Source organism: Mus pahari, chromosome 17, assembly GCF_900095145.1.
Source record: "Mus pahari chromosome 17, PAHARI_EIJ_v1.1, whole genome shotgun sequence".
Classification (NCBI taxonomy): domain Eukaryota; kingdom Metazoa; phylum Chordata; class Mammalia; order Rodentia; family Muridae; genus Mus; species Mus pahari.
Genome location: NC_034606.1, coordinates 63127616 through 63146249, shown reverse-complemented (window position 1 = coordinate 63146249; position 18634 = coordinate 63127616). Strand labels below are relative to the sequence as shown.

The 18634-nt window shown below is 41.7% G+C and overlaps 1 protein-coding gene across 1 annotated transcript in view; it reads left to right on the top strand.

Moving 5' to 3' along the window:
- The window catches only part of Ccnt1 (cyclin T1), a 22808-nt gene extending 5754 nt beyond the window's left edge, over positions 1 to 17054 (top strand). Inside the window, exons 3-9 of the mRNA XM_021216572.2 lie at positions 3547 to 3675; positions 6439 to 6499; positions 8344 to 8406; positions 11263 to 11308; positions 12989 to 13152; positions 13302 to 13372; positions 15613 to 17054. Coding sequence (XP_021072231.1) covers positions 3547 to 3675; positions 6439 to 6499; positions 8344 to 8406; positions 11263 to 11308; positions 12989 to 13152; positions 13302 to 13372; positions 15613 to 17016 — 1938 coding nt within the window. The 3' untranslated portion in view covers positions 17017 to 17054. The remainder of the gene's footprint in view (positions 1 to 3546; positions 3676 to 6438; positions 6500 to 8343; positions 8407 to 11262; positions 11309 to 12988; positions 13153 to 13301; positions 13373 to 15612) is intronic.
- The last annotated feature ends 1580 nt before the right edge of the window (positions 17055 to 18634 follow it).

Here is an 18634-nt window from a genome sequence, read left to right as displayed (position 1 = left end):
AGGCTACCACCGCCCGTTTTTTTGTTTTTTTTGTTTTTTTTTTTTTTTTTTTTTTTAGATTTACTTATTATTCTATCTAAGTAGCTGTCTTCAGATGCGCCAGAAGAGGATGTCAGATCTCATTACGGATGGTGGTGAGCCACCATGTGGTTGCTGGGATTTGAACTCATTTGAACTCAGTACCTTTGGAAGAAGGTCGTTGCTCTTAACCACTAAGCCATCTCTCCAGCCCCAACTAGTACTCTTAACTACTGATTAATCTGTCTATCTTCCAAATGATTTTAAGAAGGGTCAGGACACTTGGGGGTGTGGTTTTATTTGCATGTTTTGTATCTGTGAAGCCCTAGGCTAGATTCTCTACACTGGAAAAAGAAAAAAAGGAAGTGGCTGTATAGTATTTATATCGTTACAATAGTTTAACTAGTTCTCTGTTAGTGCATATTCTGGTTGATTCTGATTTGTTGTAAAAATGGTGGTGGTGGTGGTGGTGCATGTCTTTGATCCCAGACCTTGGAAAAAAATCTCGTGAGTTCCATGACAGCCAGGGTTACACAGAGAAACTCTGGGGGGTGGGGGAGATATATTGATATCTATATATATCAAAAAGATTTCTTCCATCATAGTCTTGTCTTTACATAGATCACTTATAAACATTTTAATATAAATGCCAAAAGTCGAATAAGTAAAGTTTGTTGTCACTTTGCCCTGCTGAAAGCATTTATCAGAATATTGGTTCCGGTAGTGTAAGGGCCCTCCCACTGCTTCTGTGCACTTGAATTAAGGACTCACCAACTGAATTTCCAAAAGTGTTGTCTCAAATCTTTTCAAGAAAGGAAATAAAAAAGTTTCAGTAAATTACTTCTGATGATTTTATGTTTATGTTGTATTTTATACATTTAAAAATCCTTGGGGCTAAGCAGGGCGTGGTGGCACATGCCTTTAATCCCAGCACTGGGAGGCAGAGGCAGGTGGATTTCTGATCTCCTTAGAAATTGCTTTCCTGGGCTGATGAGATGGCTCAGCAGTTAAGAGCACTGACTGCTTTTCCAGAGGTCATGAGTTCAAATCCCAGAAACCACATGGTGGCTCACAACCATTCGTAATGACAAACAAACAAACAAACAAACAAACAAAAACCTACCCAGGCAGTGGTGGCTCACGCCTTTAATCCCAGCACTTGTGAGGCAGAGGCAGGCGGATTTCTGAGTTTGAGGCCAGCCTGGTCTACAAAGTGAGTTCCAGGACAGCCAGGGCTATACAGAGAAACCCTGTCTCGGAAAAAAATCCCCCCCCCCAAAAAAAGATAAAAAAAATCCTTGGGGCTATGTATATGGCATAGAGTGTGTATTTTGCATGCTAGAGGTTTTAGGTTCAATCCATAGCACCAAAAGAAGAAAAGACCCATATTTTAATAGCAACAGGTTTGGATATATTTTTACCCTCAGTTGATTTACAAGAAATGAATTTAGGCCAAGCGTGGTAGTGCACGGCTTTAATTCCATCACCCAGGAGGCAGAGGCAGGTGGGTCTCTGTGTGAGTCCCAGGCCAGCCAGGGCTCTGTTACACAGAGAAACCCTGTCTCACAAAAACAAATATAAAAACAAACAAACAAAACAGTGAAGTGTACTTCTTAAAAGAATGTATGCTGGGGTTAGACGAGTCTGGATTTGGGATTTTGCTGATTTGCTTATTACTAGCTGTGTGGCTTATGTAAGTGACCATGTGCCTCAGATTCCTGATCTTTATGTTCAGTAATAATAATGCCCGTTTCCAAATAAGTTTATGGTATTTAAATTAATTTTCAGGTTTCCTGTCCAAAATAAGCAGTTGGTAAATATTAGTTGTGGTGGTTGCTTACTTTGTTTTTTTTTTGTTTTGTTTTTTGTTCCCTGGAGAGGTAGGGGCAGGCTGACTGCGTCAAACCTAGGGCAAGCACTCTGCCAATTGATACACTCCCGGTACTTTCCTTTCTTAATCTGTTCATTGGACATTAGACTGGTTCCAGTTTAGCTTTTAAGAAGAGTGGAGGGGCTGGAGAGATGGCTCAGCAGTTAAGAGCACTGACTGCTCTTCAGGAGGTCCTGAGTTCAATTCCCAGTAACCACATAGTGGCTCATAACCATCTCTAATGGGATCTGATGCGCTCTTCTGGGATGTCTGAAGACAGCTACAGTGTACTCATATAAATAAAAATTAATTTAAAAAAACTTAAAAAAAAAAAAGAAGAGTGGAAGGATAGAGAAGGTTGTGCAGATCTTTGCAGCATTCCAGACTTTAATCTAGAAAATTACAATTTAAGTAGCAGTAGTGTTGGAAATACGGATTATGATGTTTCAGTTTTTTTATGGTTATCCTTTGAGATCTTTTATTTGTAAATTGGCTTGAGTTATTTTTCTTCCCTAAATATTTTCTATCTTGTGACTTTAATATTTTGTAGTTTTTTTGTTGTTTGGTATGTGTGTCCCACTCTGTGTAGCCTTGGTTGTCCTGGAACTCACTATATAGACTAGGCTGGCCTGAATTTAGAGCCTGTCTGTGTGCCTCCCCAGTCCTGGGATTGAAGGTGTGTGAGATTACTGCCAGGTTATTTTTATTGTTTTTAGACAGTCTCGTGTAGCCCAGGCAGACCTTGATTTCACTATGTAAATGAGGATGACTAAATTTACGGGTGCCAGTGCTGGGACTATAGGATGCACCACTATGTCTGTGCTCCCCCCATCCCCCAAAACCAAAACACACACACACTTTTCTTATGTGGAACCAGTACTTTGTGAATGGACGGTAAGTACCATACCAACTGAGCCACATTTCTAGTACCTGTAATTTTTTTTTTTTTTTTTAAAGATTGGTTTATAAGTTAAAAAGGGGTTTTATTTTTTGATACAGGATCTCACTATGTAGTTTGTGGAACTCACCATGTAGACCAGGCTGGCTTGAACTCAGAGATCTAAGGAATGCTGGGATTGTACATTAGGGCTGCCACACCTAACAAAAACATTTTTATTTAGTATGTGTGTTGCATACATTTGTGTTTCCGCCTGTGTGTGGGGGTCAGACTATAGGACGGACATCAAGTCTTCTATTGGTCTCACTGAATGAGGAGCCTGCTATTTTGGCTAGACTGGGTGGCCGCTAAGTCCCTAGGATCCTATGCCTACACCTTAACTCTGGTGGTACAGATGTTGCTGCTAGAGTTTTGGACATAGGTCACCACTTAATCTCCTGAGTCCCCAAATTTATTCTTAAAAATTCTACAATTCTCTCCCATCCCCATAGCCAGCAGCAGTGTTTGTTTCAGACTGTTCATGTTGACTGTCCTCCTTTTGCAGCCATTTCAATGGGAAGCAGCTAAGGTCTGCAGCCTTCTCACATGGATCCCTGAGGGCTTGCTGAGGCCTGGGGTTATGATTTGACAGGTGGTGGAAAGTATTAATAAGGGGTACGAGATTGTGGCAGAGACTTGATTTGTTTGACATTTAGCTGTTCCTAGATTGATTATCATTTAGAAATAAATAACAAGTATGACCTTTTTTTCTTCTATGAAGTCTATGGCTCCAGCGGCCTTGTTTCTAGCAGCAAAAGTAGAAGAACAACCAAAAAAATTGGAACATGTCATCAAGGTGGCACACACTTGCCTCCATCCACAGGAGTCACTTCCTGACACGAGGAGTGAGGTAAGAGACAACATATATATAGTTTGTAAAATGAGCAAAACCATCCACCCCAACTTAAGGGGCCAGACAACAGTCTTTTTATAATTGCTTCCTGATGAAGTGGGGCAAAGATTTCCTGTTCGGGGCCCCTAAAGGAAGTTGGGGAAAATGGTTAAGTCAAAAGAAAAGTGACTGTAGCATTCATTGTTCAGTTTCTGTATGTGAAAACGCAGACTGGAACAGTCTGAGAGGCTGGACCAAGTGAGCTAGCTATTCTGAAAATGTCCCAGAAGCAAGTCTTTAGAGGGAACAGCCTTGATGCCGTTGAGGAAGACTGAAACAGGGAGCTGGAGCAGCAGGAATAGCATTTCCGCATCCCCGAGGGGAATCCTGTAAGGCCTGTCTGTGCCCTGGTCTTCCATTCTGCAGTGTACAAACCTGACAAGCAGTGCATAGTTCTATAAAAACATATGTATGGAATGGGCAGGGTGCACAAATCAGTTAAGGATAATTTTTCTGCTTTTTTTTTAAAGATTTATTTATTTATTGTATGTAAGTACACTGTAGCTGTCTTCAGACACTCCAGAAGAGGGCGATAGATCTTGTTAAGGATGGTTGTGAGCCACCATGTGGTTGCTGGGATTTGAACTCTGCACTTTTGGAAGAGCAGTCGGGTGCTCTTACCCACTGAGCCATCTCACCAGCCCAATTTTTCTGCTTTTTGAGCAGATGAAAAACATCTGTCTTTAGAAGTTACTTTAGGGGCTGGTGAGATGACTCAGTGGGTAAGAGCATCCGACTGTTCTTCCGAAGGTCCGGAGTTCAAATCCCAGCAACCACATGGTGGCTCATAACCATCCATAACAAGATCTCTTCTGGAGTGTCTGAAGACAGCTATAGTGTACTTACATATAATAAATAAATATTCTTTAAAAAAAAAAAAGAAGTTACTTGGATTATATGTCAGATGGTAATATCAGTTTTTAACTATACCATTTTAAAAGCATGGTGTGAAAAGCCTTGAGGATTTTGTAGTCAACAAGATCTACTGGCTGTACAAAGACTTTTTGTCTCACCCAGTCTCAGAGCTGTTCTCAAGTAGCAGAATCAGTGCATACGATACATGTCTTGTTGATCTTGCCAATCTCCCTTTTTGTAGCTAAGACCTTCAGGGGATCATCCCCAGTCAATACCTTATCAGTTTGGGACTTTTTAGTTTATACTTTGTGGTGCGGAAGCCTCATCCCAGCTGTTTAGCTAGCTCAAGGCTCATGGCCTTTTGCCAGCCCTGGCCAGGCCTCTCCACTGGCTGTGCTTCTGCGAGGCTTTAGACCTTCCCCAGACATCCTCCAGTGGTCCCTGGCCCATGTGCCCTGCCATGCTTGGTTGAGCTGGTGCCTCTTAGCAGATGCTGGGCTGGGGACTCCGTGGGCCCAGATTAGGCTGCTGTTTTTCTCTGGACCTTGGCACTAGCCATACTCTCTGCCAAGCAGAATGCTGGCTTTCCAGAGCAGCTCTTGGAAGAACTGCAACCTGTGTGTTTCTTCTCAGCAGCTGCAGGAGTACAAGCAAAGCCTTCCCGGGAGCTGTAGTCTAGCTGGTCCCTAGCAGCAGTGTTTGCAGGCAGTGTTGCAACTCTACCCAGTATACCTGCAATCTAAACTTGGATTCTAAGTGAGTTCTTGCCCCATGTTGGTTCGCCCATATTTAGGACAACCAATTTATTAAGCTTATCCCTGACTATCGTAAATAAATGAGGCTCAGGCTATGATTATTGCTTTGGCAATTACTGGTGGGCCACCCCTTATCTACTTTCTAACTGCTGGCCTGGCTACCTCCCTAAAGGTGTCCCCCAAATACTTGTTCTCCTTCTAGCCATGTGCTAGGTTCGTTGCCTCTCATTCTTCTCTTTCTCCTCCCCTAACCAGGTAACTAACTACAAATCTATCCACCTCTAACCCTTCTGGTAGTTTATTTGACCAATAGGTTTAGATTAAGGAACAAGGTTTGCACAACCAAAGCTAGTAAATGTGAGAATTCACGCTTGGTGGGTACAGAATTTAGCATTACAGTATATAGCAACAGACCAAACTCCAACATACAAGCCGGCTTCAAACTTAGAAATTCATTTCACATGCCTAGCTCCTTTGAACTCTTCAATTTATTTTTAGAATAAATGCAAGAGAAAAATTGAATGTGAGTCAAATATTTATTAGATTCTTACAGCACTGTTAAAGGATCTGCAGATGAAATGTGACGATTCTTAGAGGTGTGATATTTCTTATGTGTAGATTATCTGACTTCTAAGATTTAAAATACCTGAAGATAAATGCAGTTGTGCTTTTACTAGCCTTGCATTAATAAAGTGTTATCTTGATGTCTGGGCTCTTCTTTTCTGTCCCGAATGAAATAGACATAAAGACTATATATTCCAGTTCTAATACTACCTTTTATCTTCCATTCCACCTCTCCTTCAGATTTTAAAAATGTTATGTGCATTAATATTTGCCTACATGAGTGTAAGTGTACCACCTGTATACATTGCCTGTGGAGGCCAGTGAGTGAGTGTTGGATTCCCAGGAACTGGGGTTACGGATGGCTGTGAGCTTTCTGAGAGTTCTTGAGACAAACCTAGGTCTTCTGCATCAGTAGTGAGTGCTCTTAACTGCAGGGCCGTTGCTCAGGGACCTCTAGCTATACCTTTGAATGTTTGTTTTTAAAGTTATTTACATCCTTTTGTAGGGTGTAACTTCTGTTTTTTTTTTTTTTTTTTTCCCCTCCTAGGCTTACCTACAACAAGTTCAAGATCTGGTGATTTTAGAGAGCATAATTTTGCAGACCTTAGGTAAGTTAATTTTCCTTTAAAACAGGAAAAAATGTGTATGGGATATAATGATTTCATGTTAAAGTTTGTAAGACTAGGAGAAAATCTTTTTAAGGCTTTGGGAAGTGTCTGTCCTGGGTAAAAATGGCTGTGGGGCTCATTAAATGGAAACAGGCCATTAACCCTAGTCTCTTTCCACAGTGTTAGATCCTTGGTGACCCTTGAAAGAGCTATTAGTCAAGAGTTTTTAAATTTTTCTCATTGTAAGGTTTATGATTTTTTTTAAAGCTTTGTTATATATAAGTACACTGTAGCTGTCTTCAGACACCCCAGAAGAGGGAGTCAGATCTCATTCAGGATGGTTGTGAGCCACCATGTGGTTGCTGGGATTTGAACTCAGGACCTTCAGAAGAGCAGTATGTGCTCTTAACCTCTGAGCAATATCTCCAACCCTGTAAGGTTTATGATTTATCTGATAGTTTGCTAGTTTTTGTTTGTTTGTTTGGTTTGGTTTTGATTTTGTTTGGCTTTGTTTTTCAAGAGTTTATATGTGGAGTCATTCAGACCAGGCTAGCCTTGAACTCAGAGATCCACCTGCCTCTTCCCTCCGGAGTGCTGGGATTCGGGGTGTGTGCCACCACCACCTGGCTAGTTTGGCAGTTTTTTAACCTGATAGATAATGATGGGGGGGGAGGTGGGAGGGGGAAACCTCATTCTCCTATAAACTGTTCTGGTTTGACTGTGTTTAAATAATAGCATTTTGTTTGTGTGTACGCCCCCCCCCCCGTGTGTGTGTGTGTGTGTGTGTGTGTGTGTGTGTGGGTGTGTGTGTGTGTGTATGTTTTGCTTGCTTGTTTTTAGACCGGTTTCACCAAGTTGGCTTTAAAAACTCAAAATCTGCCAGGCCTCCTGAGTGTGCTGCTATGTGTGGTGGCTGGGATTTATATTTGTGTGCTCAGAAAAAATTTACTCTGTCAGTTTCTCGATGTACTGACTCCGTTGAATATTTTTGATAATGACCTTTTGAAATAGGATAAACTAACCAGTACACATTATAATGGAGCTGATGAATGGGACCACAGTGAGGTTTAATCCAGTGAGGTGTAATCCAGCTCTCAGGTGGCAGAGCCAGAACAGAATTGCCAAGAGTTGCATCCAGCCGCAGCTACAGAGTAAATAGTTGGTAGAATCCTTAGCATTCATGAACCCTAGGTTTGATATCTAGGGTCCTCAGCTCCAAACTGGGTGTGGTATCGCATTCTATATTTCAGCATTTGGGAGCTGGAGGCAGGGGAATCAAGTGTATGAGTGTTTTACCTGCATTTTTGTCTGCACCATGTATGCCCACAGAGATCCAAAGAAAGTGTCAGATTCTTTGGAACTGGAGTTACAGTGAACCACCAGGTGGATGCTGGGAGTCAAAACTCAGCTCTCTGCAGCACCTAGTCAAAACCAGGGAGTTGTCTCTCTTGCCTCCATAGAAAGAAATTTTTGTGTTCAGAGATGGTCTTTTCCCGTGGTCTTTTTTTTTTTTTTTTTGAGATTTATTTATTTTATTATTAGCTATCTTCAGATGCACCATAAGAGGGAGTCAGATCTCATCACGGGTGGTTGCTGGGAATTGAACTCAGGACCTTTGGAAGAGCAGTCCTCTCTCTTCCTCGCTGACCGTCCCTCCAGCCCTCTCCTGTGGTCTTTGGGGTTGGCAGAGAAGAGTGGGAGGGATACTCTTAGTCACTTAGTCTCTGCACAGTGCTTTTGAGAGGGGAAAGTGAACTGGCCGTTAATAGTTCAGACAAAAGAGAGATAAGTATATTGAATATTTTTAGCTTTTTAACTAGTTACTTTTTTTTTTCTTTTTGAAGGGTTTGAACTAACAATTGATCACCCACATACACATGTGGTAAAGTGCACCCAGCTTGTTCGAGGTACGTAACTCTAACTTCTTGGATTGCTTAGTTATTTGGGGCTGTACCTGGCTCTGGACTCAGGCACAACACAGCCGCCTTGTCCCAGATTCAGACTGAACCACCTGCTTGGCTGGAGTCAAACACTTGCTTCTGAACTATTGAAAACTGTTTTTAGATCTTTTAATTTAACCAGACAGTGAGGTGAGCATTAACTGTCATTTTGACAAAATCACTTGGAAGACAGATCGCTGGGTTTGCCAATGGAGAATTAGGTTGATTATGTTGAGGTGGGAAGACTCATCCATAGTGGGTGGCCCCGTTCCCTGCTAGGATCTCAGACTGTACAGTAGAGAAGTGTAACTGAGCATCAGCCTGCAGTCGGCACCCTGTTTCCTGACTCCATGCAACGTGACAGTTGCTTCATGTTCCTGCTATTGTGGCTGCTTCACCCTGATGGATTGGACTCTGAGCCATACAGGAAAAGGAACTAAGAGTCAGCTTTTGTCTGGTGGGGTACTTCACAAAGTATAAGGACAGATTTGGAAAAGCTACCAAGTCACATATAAATTAGCATTTTTCAGAAAATCTTGAAAGTTGCTGGTGTTGGGCCAGCAAGTGGGTCAGTAGCCTGATGACCTGAGTTTGAACCCTGGGTCCTACAGTGGGAGGAGAGAACTGACTTCCAAAAGTTGTCCTCTGACTTCCACACATGCCGTGGTATTCCAGTGCCCTAACCCCACATCCTGTATTAGCACATGTATACAAGTATAGTTTATTTTTTAAACATGGATGGTCTTTTTTTGGTTCATGTTTAATCAAAGGAAATCCCAGTGGTGACATTGAATTCATTTGAACTTATTTCTATTGCTCACAATCCATTGGGTAGGATTTTAGAATTATATTCATTTCTTCTTACTTATTTGTATGTGTATTGGTGTTTTGCCTGAGTGTACATCTGAATGACATGTGTAGTTGGTGTACTTGGAAGCTACATAAGGGAGTCAGATCTACTGGGACTGGATTATAGTTAATCAAGAGCCATCACAAAGGAACTGGGAATCAAACCCCGATCCTCTGGAAGAAAGGCCAGTGCTCTTTTAACTACTGAGCTATCTCTAGTCCTGATTAAAAATTAGCTCTTAAATGGTATATAAATTTTCATTTTTGAGACACAGTCTCACTATGTGGCCTTGGCTTGACTGAAATTTGCTAAGTTCTGCCTCCTAAGTGTTAGAATTAAATGCTTGTACCACCATACCCAGCACTGTTTTTTTGTTTTTGTGCTATAGAGTTTAAACATAGGGTCTTGTATATGTTGGGCAAGTGCTCTACCATAGAGTTACATCCCTAATCCTTAAGGGTTCCTTCTATTTAAGAAGTATCCCTAGTCCCTAGGGTACTAGTTGTGGTGGCACACACTTACATTCCCAGTACTTAGGAAGATCATTGTACATTTTAAGCTAGCCTAGGCTGTATGGTGAGTTCAAGAGTAAGGCCTATTCAACTACACAAATAGCAAACAAAAAAGGATTATCTGGGACTAGACATATGCTCAGTGGTAGAGCATAAAACCCAGGACACACAAAGCCCTGGGTTTTATTTTCAGACCTGAAAAGACAAAGTGTGAATATCATTATGCATATAAATGTCTTTCGGGGTTTTATATGCCAAACTGAGGACTAGCCTTATTTTTTATTTTAATACTATTATATGAAAAATGAAATTTCAGAAGAATTCTCAGTTTCTGAAGTATTTTACATTAAAACAGATGTCTTTAGCATGTGTCATGGGTGAGACATGAGCGTGGTATTCATGTGCCACTTGGCTTATGTAGCGGAGGCTAGAGGGTAACCTTGGGCGTCAGTTTTCTGTTGAGATCTTGGGGACTGAACTCAGGTTGCTGTTGAGAACTTTTCCTCACCTCATCTGCCCGAGGGTGTGAGTCCTGTACACTTAAAGCTTTAAAGGTTTTGCATTAGGGAGAGCAGGGCTGAAGAGACGTGGATACGTGCTTCTATAGGAAGTCTCTGAAATTCCAAAGAAGATAAAAATTGCTTGTCTCCCTTGATTGGTTTTATGAGGGAATGTGGAATGCTTTTTTTCTCATTGTAGTATGTGAAACAGGTGTTACTTGATGGTCAAGTAAATCGCAGTCTACTCAGTTCTTTTTTAAAAAAATAAGAAGTTCCTTTCTCCAAATACGTCATGGCCTTCTGGAGTCTGACTTTGGAGCCAGGTCCTATTGCCTCATCTCTTATCTTGCTCTTTCACAGTAATCTCTTGCATCAGAATCTCTGTTCTCCCCTAAATACTGAGTCAGGCTACATTGAGGAATTGGATTTTAAATGAACACCTCCAATAGCTGATGTTCAAAATAAAGCTTGCCTCTCTAGATGTGGAAGCAGCATAATTATTAACATTCAAATTAGAAATCAGTAGGGCAGTGGTAGCACACACCTTTAATCCCAGCACTAGGGAGGCAGAGGCAGGCGGGTTTCTGAGNTCAAGGCCAGCCTGGTCTACAGAGAGAGTTCCAGGACAGCCAGGCTACACAGAAAAACCCTGTCTCAAAAAACAAAAAAATAAATAAATAAATAAATAAAAATAAAAAAGAAAAGAAAGGAAGAAAAAGAAATCAATAGAACATCTGATTAGCCTGAGAGACCCTGTGTTCAGTTGCCAACATCCCATTTGACCCTTCTTCCCAAAGTCACTGATGTGTTTACTTGGGTAGAATGTATGCACCAGATGACCAGGCACTATGTCTGCCTAACTTACCACTATTTGCGTACCTTACAAATAGTACACATTTACTAAGTATTTGTTGAAAAAAAAAATGGAACTAATAATGTCTTTTTCTTTTGTTTTTGTTAGCAAGCAAGGACTTAGCACAGACATCTTACTTCATGGCAACCAACAGGTTTATATTTTTATTTTTTTCCTCTTCTGTTTTTGGGTTTGGAATTTGGTTGGACTGGGCTTGTCACCTTTTGAGGGGTCTATAGGATCACTTTGTGAACTAGAGACAAAAGACCATAAAAATAACGTTTGATATAATGTGTTGTAGACAGCGCTCTGGAGAATGAATTTTTCTGCAGATTTTTCTTTTCCTCGTATTTGCTTTATACCCTTTAATTTACTAGGGTTTTGTACTTATTTAGCATACATAATTCTATGCATTAACTTTGCTATAAAATGTCCAAGAGCACAACCTGAACATTTATGTAATTTTGGGGGGATTGTTAATTTTCTTCTCCTTTGCCAAAGCAATGGGCACTTAGTCTACAAGGATTTGATTTTATATAAAAAGCTATGTAACTTGTTCTGCCAAGTGACCTGCTTGTTCTTGTGTCTGATTCCCATATTGTTTGTTCAGTCATCCTCAGTCACCAAGTGTGAGAAGGTCAGCATTAGTAAGCCAGCCCTGCATACATTGAGTATGGTGGCCCAGTCTGAGATCTCAGCACTCAGGCCCCAGGCAGGAGAATGAGTGGTTCAAGGTCATCCTTGGAATGCAGCAAGTTCAAACCCATGCTGAGCTGTCTTAATAAACACAGACAGACACACAGACACACAGACACACACACACACACACATGGGAGGAGGAGAAAGGAAGCAAATTTAAAGTAAGAGTCAAGCATCATGTGCTACATCATCATGTGCTACAGTGCTGTAATCGGCAGATAGGATGGCTGTGAGTTTGAGGCAGCCAGAGAATGAGACCCGCCTAAACCCAAACAGAATCTTTAAAAGAAAAAACAATCAGGTATATTTGTATTTGAGAGAGCAACTTTTTTTTATTTTTTATTTTTATTTTTACATTTTGAGACAGTCTCATTGCGTAAGTCACCCTTAAACTTGCGCTTCCCGTGTTTTGGGGTCAGGCATCTGCTCCTATGTTGCCTTTGGTTGTTTTTTCCTTTTGTTTTTTGGTTCGAGATAGACAGGGTCACATTAAATAACTCTGGCAATCTTGAAATTTGCTATGTAGACTAGGCTGGCCTTGGACTCGCAGAGACCCACAGCAGCCTTTGTCTCCCATGGGCTAGGATTAAAGGGACATGCCTCACCAAGGCTCACTACCTAGCTCCTTTTTTTTCTTTTCTTTTTTTGTTTTTTGTTGTTTTTTCTGTTCACTGGTGTTCTGTTTACTAAGTGTGTGATACTAGGAAATTTAGAAATGTTGTTAACCTGAGCAGTATTTTAATAGAAAATGATACTGAGGTGCTGAAGAGATTAGTCTAGCACATACAGCCCTTCCTGAGGACCTGAGTTCAAATCCCAGTATCTGTTGTGGATGGACACCATCGCCTGTAACTTACAATGTAGGAGGTCTAACACCTCTGGCCTCCTTGCACATCATCTCTGTGCTTGTACCCCAACACAGACGTGTACAGGTAATTAGAAGTAAATCTTAGAGGAAAGAAGAGAGTCGTGTTGAATGCTGAATCAGAGCACAGGATATTTCTTGCCCTTCTCACTCTCCTGTGGTTTTTATTTTTGGTTTTTTGGTTTTTTTTTTTATATAATGGAGAGTTTTAGTTTAGGGTTGAGAATTGAGGGCTCATGACACTCTCTGTTTCCTTCCCTTTGATGTCAGCCTGCATTTGACCACATTTAGCCTGCAGTACACACCTCCTGTGGTGGCCTGTGTCTGCATCCATCTGGCTTGCAAGTGGTCCAACTGGGAGATCCCAGTCTCAACTGACGGGAAGCACTGGTGGGAGTATGTTGACGCCACTGTGACCTTGGAACTTTTAGATGGTAAGTTTTAGTGTAAGGGACCTTGAAACGCACGTCTTGATTTGTCACATATCTGGCCAAACATGACTTGAAAACAGTGAGTTAGTTGAGGTTATTCTTGTTTCGTTATATTCTTGTCTCTGAGCACTTCTTGAATGTTTCATTTGTAGAATTGACACATGAATTTCTACAGATTCTAGAGAAAACTCCAAGCAGGCTGAAGCGCATTCGGAATTGGAGGGTAAGACTTAGTGCTGATGAACTTACTCTTCCGTTTAACTGCACCAGTGAGTATATGAATATATCAGAATTGGATATGTGTGCTCGGCTTGGAGTTCCTTCTTACTTAACAGTAATTGTGACTTTATAGCCTGGATATGAACTAAGATTTCAGTCTTTTTTTTCTTTTTTCTTTTTTTCTTTTTTTGAGACAGGGTTTCTCTGTGTAGCCCTGGCTGTCCTAGAACTCATGCTGTAGATCAGGCAGGATAAAAGACTGTAGGGCAAGGTATGGATGGAATTATAAGGGTTGAGTGTGATTTTTACTTTAAAAAATGTTTTAGGGGGTTGGGCTAGAAAGATGGCTCAGCGGTTAAGAGCACTGACTGCTCTTACAAAGGTCCTGAGTTCAATTCCCAGCAACCACATGGCAGCTCACAACCATTTTTAAAGGGATACGATGCCCTCTTCTGATGTGTCTGAAGACAGCAACAGGGATAGTATACTCATATATATAAAATAAACAAATCTTTTAAAAAAAAGTTTTAGGGCTGATGAGATGGCTCAGTGGTTTAGAACACTAGCTATTCTTGCAAAATTCTTGAATCCAATTCCTAGCACCCACATAGTGGCTCTCGACTACCTATAAAGGGATCGGATGCCTCTCTGGGATATACATTCAGATAGAACATGCCTACATTTTTAAAAATTAATTAATTTTAAAATGTTTTATTAAATTTTTTTTTGTTTGTTTTTTCTGTTCACTGGTGTTCTATTTACTAAGCATGTGATACTAGGAAATTTAGAAATGTTAACCTGAGCAGTATTTCAATAGAAAATGATATTGAGGTGCTGAAGAGATTAAGCTGTAAAAATTGTTTTTGTTTGTTTGTTTGTTTGTTTGTTTTTCGAGACGGTTTCTCTGTACAGCCCTGACTGTCCTGGAACTCACTGTGTAGACCAGGCTGGCCTCGAACTCAGAAATCCACCTGCCTCTGCCTCCCAAGTGCTGGGATTAAAGGCGTGCGCCACCACCGCCTGACTAAAAATGTTTTATTATTCTCTTTTCCTTCTCCCATCCCTCCTCTCCTTTTTTCTTTTTAAAGACTTAGCATTACAGTTGGCATGGTGTTGCATGCCTTTAATACCAGCACTTGGGGGCCAGAGACATGATCTCTGTGAGCTTGAGACCACCTGGGGGAGAGATTTATTTTTTGTATAGGAGTGTTTGCCTGCACTTATGTGCATATAGTACCTGTGGAGGACAGAGATGCCAGATCTTCTGGCACTGGAGCTTTAAGTGGTTGTGAGCTGCTACAGTTGCAGAACAGAACCCAGGTCCTCTGCAACAGTAGCCAGTTTCCTTAACTGCTGAGCCATCTCTTCAGCCCAGGGGTTTCTTCTTAAGTGGCTTGCAGTCTGGAGTTGTATGCAGATATTTTAGTCTTAGGAGTGATAGTCATTCCCTTCCCCAAAGTATCAGACAGATGAAAAGTCCTCACGGTTTATGAGGCCCGCATTCAGTCGCCAGCACCCAGAAGAAAGAGTAAAGCCTTCTCCTAGCCCTTTTGAGACACCTCGTCTTGAGCCTTGTGGTTCTAGAGGCTGACCCTGGACGCCTGATCCTCTAGCCTTTGCCTCTGCTATTTAAGTGCTGGGATTGCAAACATGGACCACCATGCATAGAAATCAGACTAATTCTCCTGAGTCTGGTGAATTATAAATAAGTGTTGCCTCCAGAAGATTAGATTAGAAATGAACTTCAAAGCATGTACTTAATTTCTTATGTTCATACAAACCTCATCAAAGTTTCTAGAATTTAAAAAGGCTAATTGCAGCCTTCAAGTAGTTATACTGAATGTTTAAGAATTTTTAAGAATGGCGTGGTGACGCATGCTTTAGTCCCAGTGCTCGGGAGGCAGAGGCAGGAGGATTTCTGAGTTTGAGGCCAGCCTGGTCTACAGAGTGAGTTCCAGGACAGCCAGGGCTATACAGAGAAACCCTGTCTTGAAAAACCAAAAAAAAAAAAAAGAATGGCTTTATTTTCTGGATGTGATGATGAATGTCTTTAAGTACTTGGGAGGTAGAGACAGGAGGATATCTGAGTTTGAGACATGCCTGGTCTTGAACAAAAACCCAAATCCCCACCTCTAGTACACAAAGGAACACAAAGCCATCAAGGAAAGTTCCCCTTAGTTGATGCTTCCCTATACTGCCACTTAGTAAATTGCTTGGAATGAAGATGTGTTTGCTTCATTCTAGGCATACCAGGCTGCCATGAAAACCAAACCAGATGACCGAGGAGCAGATGAAAACACATCGGAGCAGACAATCCTCAATATGATTTCTCAGACCTCTTCAGACACAACTATTGCAGGATTAATGAGCATGTCAACTACGTCTACAAGTGCAGTGCCTTCCCTGCCCTCTTCTGAAGAGTCATCGAGTCTAACTAGTGTGGATCTGTTGCAGGGCGAGCGCTGGCTGTCTTCCCAACCTCCCTTTAAACTTGAAGCTGCTCAGGGTCATCGGACTAGTGAGAGTTTAGCACTTATTGGAGCTGATCATTCCTTGCAACATGATGGTTCGAGTGCGTTTGTCTCCCAGAAGCAGACGAGCAAGAGCGTGCCATCTGCTAAGGTTTCACTTAAGGAATACCGTGCAAAGCACGCAGAAGAGTTGGCTGCTCAAAAGAGGCAGCTGGAGAACATGGAGGCCAATGTGAAGTCACAGTATGCATATGCTGCCCAGAATCTCCTGTCTCATGACAGCCATTCTTCAGTTATTCTCAAAATGCCCATTGAGGGCTCAGAAAATCCTGAACGGCCTTTTCTGGATAAGGCTGACAAATCAGCTCTGAAAATGAGACTCCCTGTGGCTAGTGGAGATAAAGCAGCTTCTTCAAAACCAGAGGAGATAAAAATGCGCATTAAAGTTCACTCTGCAGGTGATAAGCACAATTCTGTAGAAGACAATGTCCCCAAGAGCAGGGAGCACAAGGAGAAGCAGAGGACTCACCCGTCTAACCACCACCACCACCATCACAACCACCACTCACACCGGCACTCTCACTCACAGCTGCCAGTCGGCCCCGTGAGCAAGCGCCCGAGCGACCCGAAACATAGCAGCCAGACAAGCACCTTAGCACACAAAACCTACAGCTTGTCCAGTGCTTTGTCATCTTCGAGTTCTACTCGGAAAAGGGGTCCCCCGGAAGAGACTACTGGGGCAGCAGTGTTTGATCATCCAGCCAAGATTGCCAAGAGTACTAAATCTTCTTCCTTGAATTTCCCCTTCCCCCCCCTTCCTACAATGACCCAGTTGCCTGGGCATAGCTCAGAAACAAGTGGCCTGCCCTTTTCACAGCCTAGCTGTAAAACTCGAGTTCCTCATATGAAACTGGATAAAGGCCCTCCTGGGGCTAATGGTCACAACACAACTCAGTCAATAGATTATCAAGATACTGTGAATATGCTCCACTCCCTGCTTAGTGCCCAAGGTGTTCAGCCCACCCAGGCCCCTGCATTTGAATTTGTCCATTCTTATGGTGAATATATGAATCCCAGAGCTGGTGCCATCTCCTCCAGGTCTGGCAATACAGACAAACCTCGGCCACCACCCCTCCCATCAGAACCCCCTCCACCACTTCCACCTCTTCCTAAGTGAAAAAAAAAAAAAAAGAAAAAAGGAAAAAAAAAAAAAGAGGCAAAAACTTCAAAAACAAAAAACACTTTTTTGTTTTGTTTTTTTTGTTTTGACTACTGATATTAGACTACGAAAATTACATCCCTTATGAAATCTGTCACCTAAGGAATAAATTGCTATTGAGACAGGTGGGAAGGTGGTGGAGGGGGGGCCTCAGTTATTCTATCTGCTGCCTCACATCTACAGTTCGTACTGGTATTAGAGAGGTAGGATTATGTCGAAGCTGTGAAGGATGAAGAACACACTCTATTCTTGGCCTCTCCTCATCCTAATTAGGTTGATTGGAGTAGTTATCTTCCCTCTTCTTGCCAGAACTAAAATGTGGAGGGCATATCAAGTGGTTGTGGATGCTTTTGGTATTTAACATATCAGAAGAGAGGAAGTATTTAAACGTCAAATCTTTAAGAGACTTTTAAAAAATAATTTAAAGAAAGTAAGTTATGTTTAGTTTTTTTTATATAATCGGGGAGGGGAAAGGGATTTTGCTGTGTGTATGAGGAGCATAGCAGTGACTGGTGGGGGAGGGGGTAGGAGGGTGGGAATGTGTGCAGGGTTGGGGGGAGGGTAGGCTCTTGGCCAAGAGTGAAATAGGCTCAGGCCACTTGAAGTATTGAGATCTTTAAAGTGAGTGTGTGTGCGCGTGTGTTTAAAATCATGTTACCTTATTCCTCCCATTCTTAACCATTTTCACATCTCAGCATTCTACTAGAGAGATAGTTGGCCTTGACAATAATAAGAGACATGTATCGACAGTGTGAGTCCTCTCCTCCCTTCACCACAGGCTTATGTGGTAATGAGTAGCAGCCCTCTAGCTTCTAGTTCTGACCTGACTCCTGCACCACGATGGAAACTTCCCTGTTACTTCTTTTTGTGTTTTCAATGCAGAATGGAGGTGGGCTTGAAGAAGAAGCCTATAAAGCAAGGCTGGCCTCTCCCCTACAGAATGGGGTCTTTTCATGTGGGCTTTGCAAGAAAGTTCAGGTCTCTGAAGGGGAGAAGGGTATGCTTTGCATGTCCTGCCTGAAAAGACCAGACCATGTGTGTTAATAGGATTGGGAGAAGCCAGGGAGTTAATGATACTAAAGACAATGAAATTGTGATTTGGGATTCTGAAGACTTTGTGTTTAAGTTACATTATGAATGTAAGACTCACTTTTTATCTGTTTATGTAATGGGAAACAACTGCACACTTGCAGTTTGCAGCCTATTTGACTTCTAGACAGAGATTCTTAAAAGTCCTTTTAAAAAGTGGATCAGGAATCCTGTTATGGGACCTGATTGTTCCAGACATTAGAAGTAAATATTTTTTATGAAGGAAATCTTGAAAAAAATACTGACTAGATAAAAATTTTAAGCCAAGCTGTCTGACTGAAAAATGCTACCTAGCCACAGATCATTGCTGTTATTTGGTTTATTGCGTGTGTGTGTGTGTGTGTGTGTGTGTGTGTGTGTGTGTGTGTGTGTACACATATATGTGGGTTTTGGGGGGTATGGACAAGATGGTGCTATGAAAATAATTTGTCTCTTGTTTTAATTAAGCTTCTGTCATGCCAAGTAGTCCTTAGGGAGAAGTCAGATT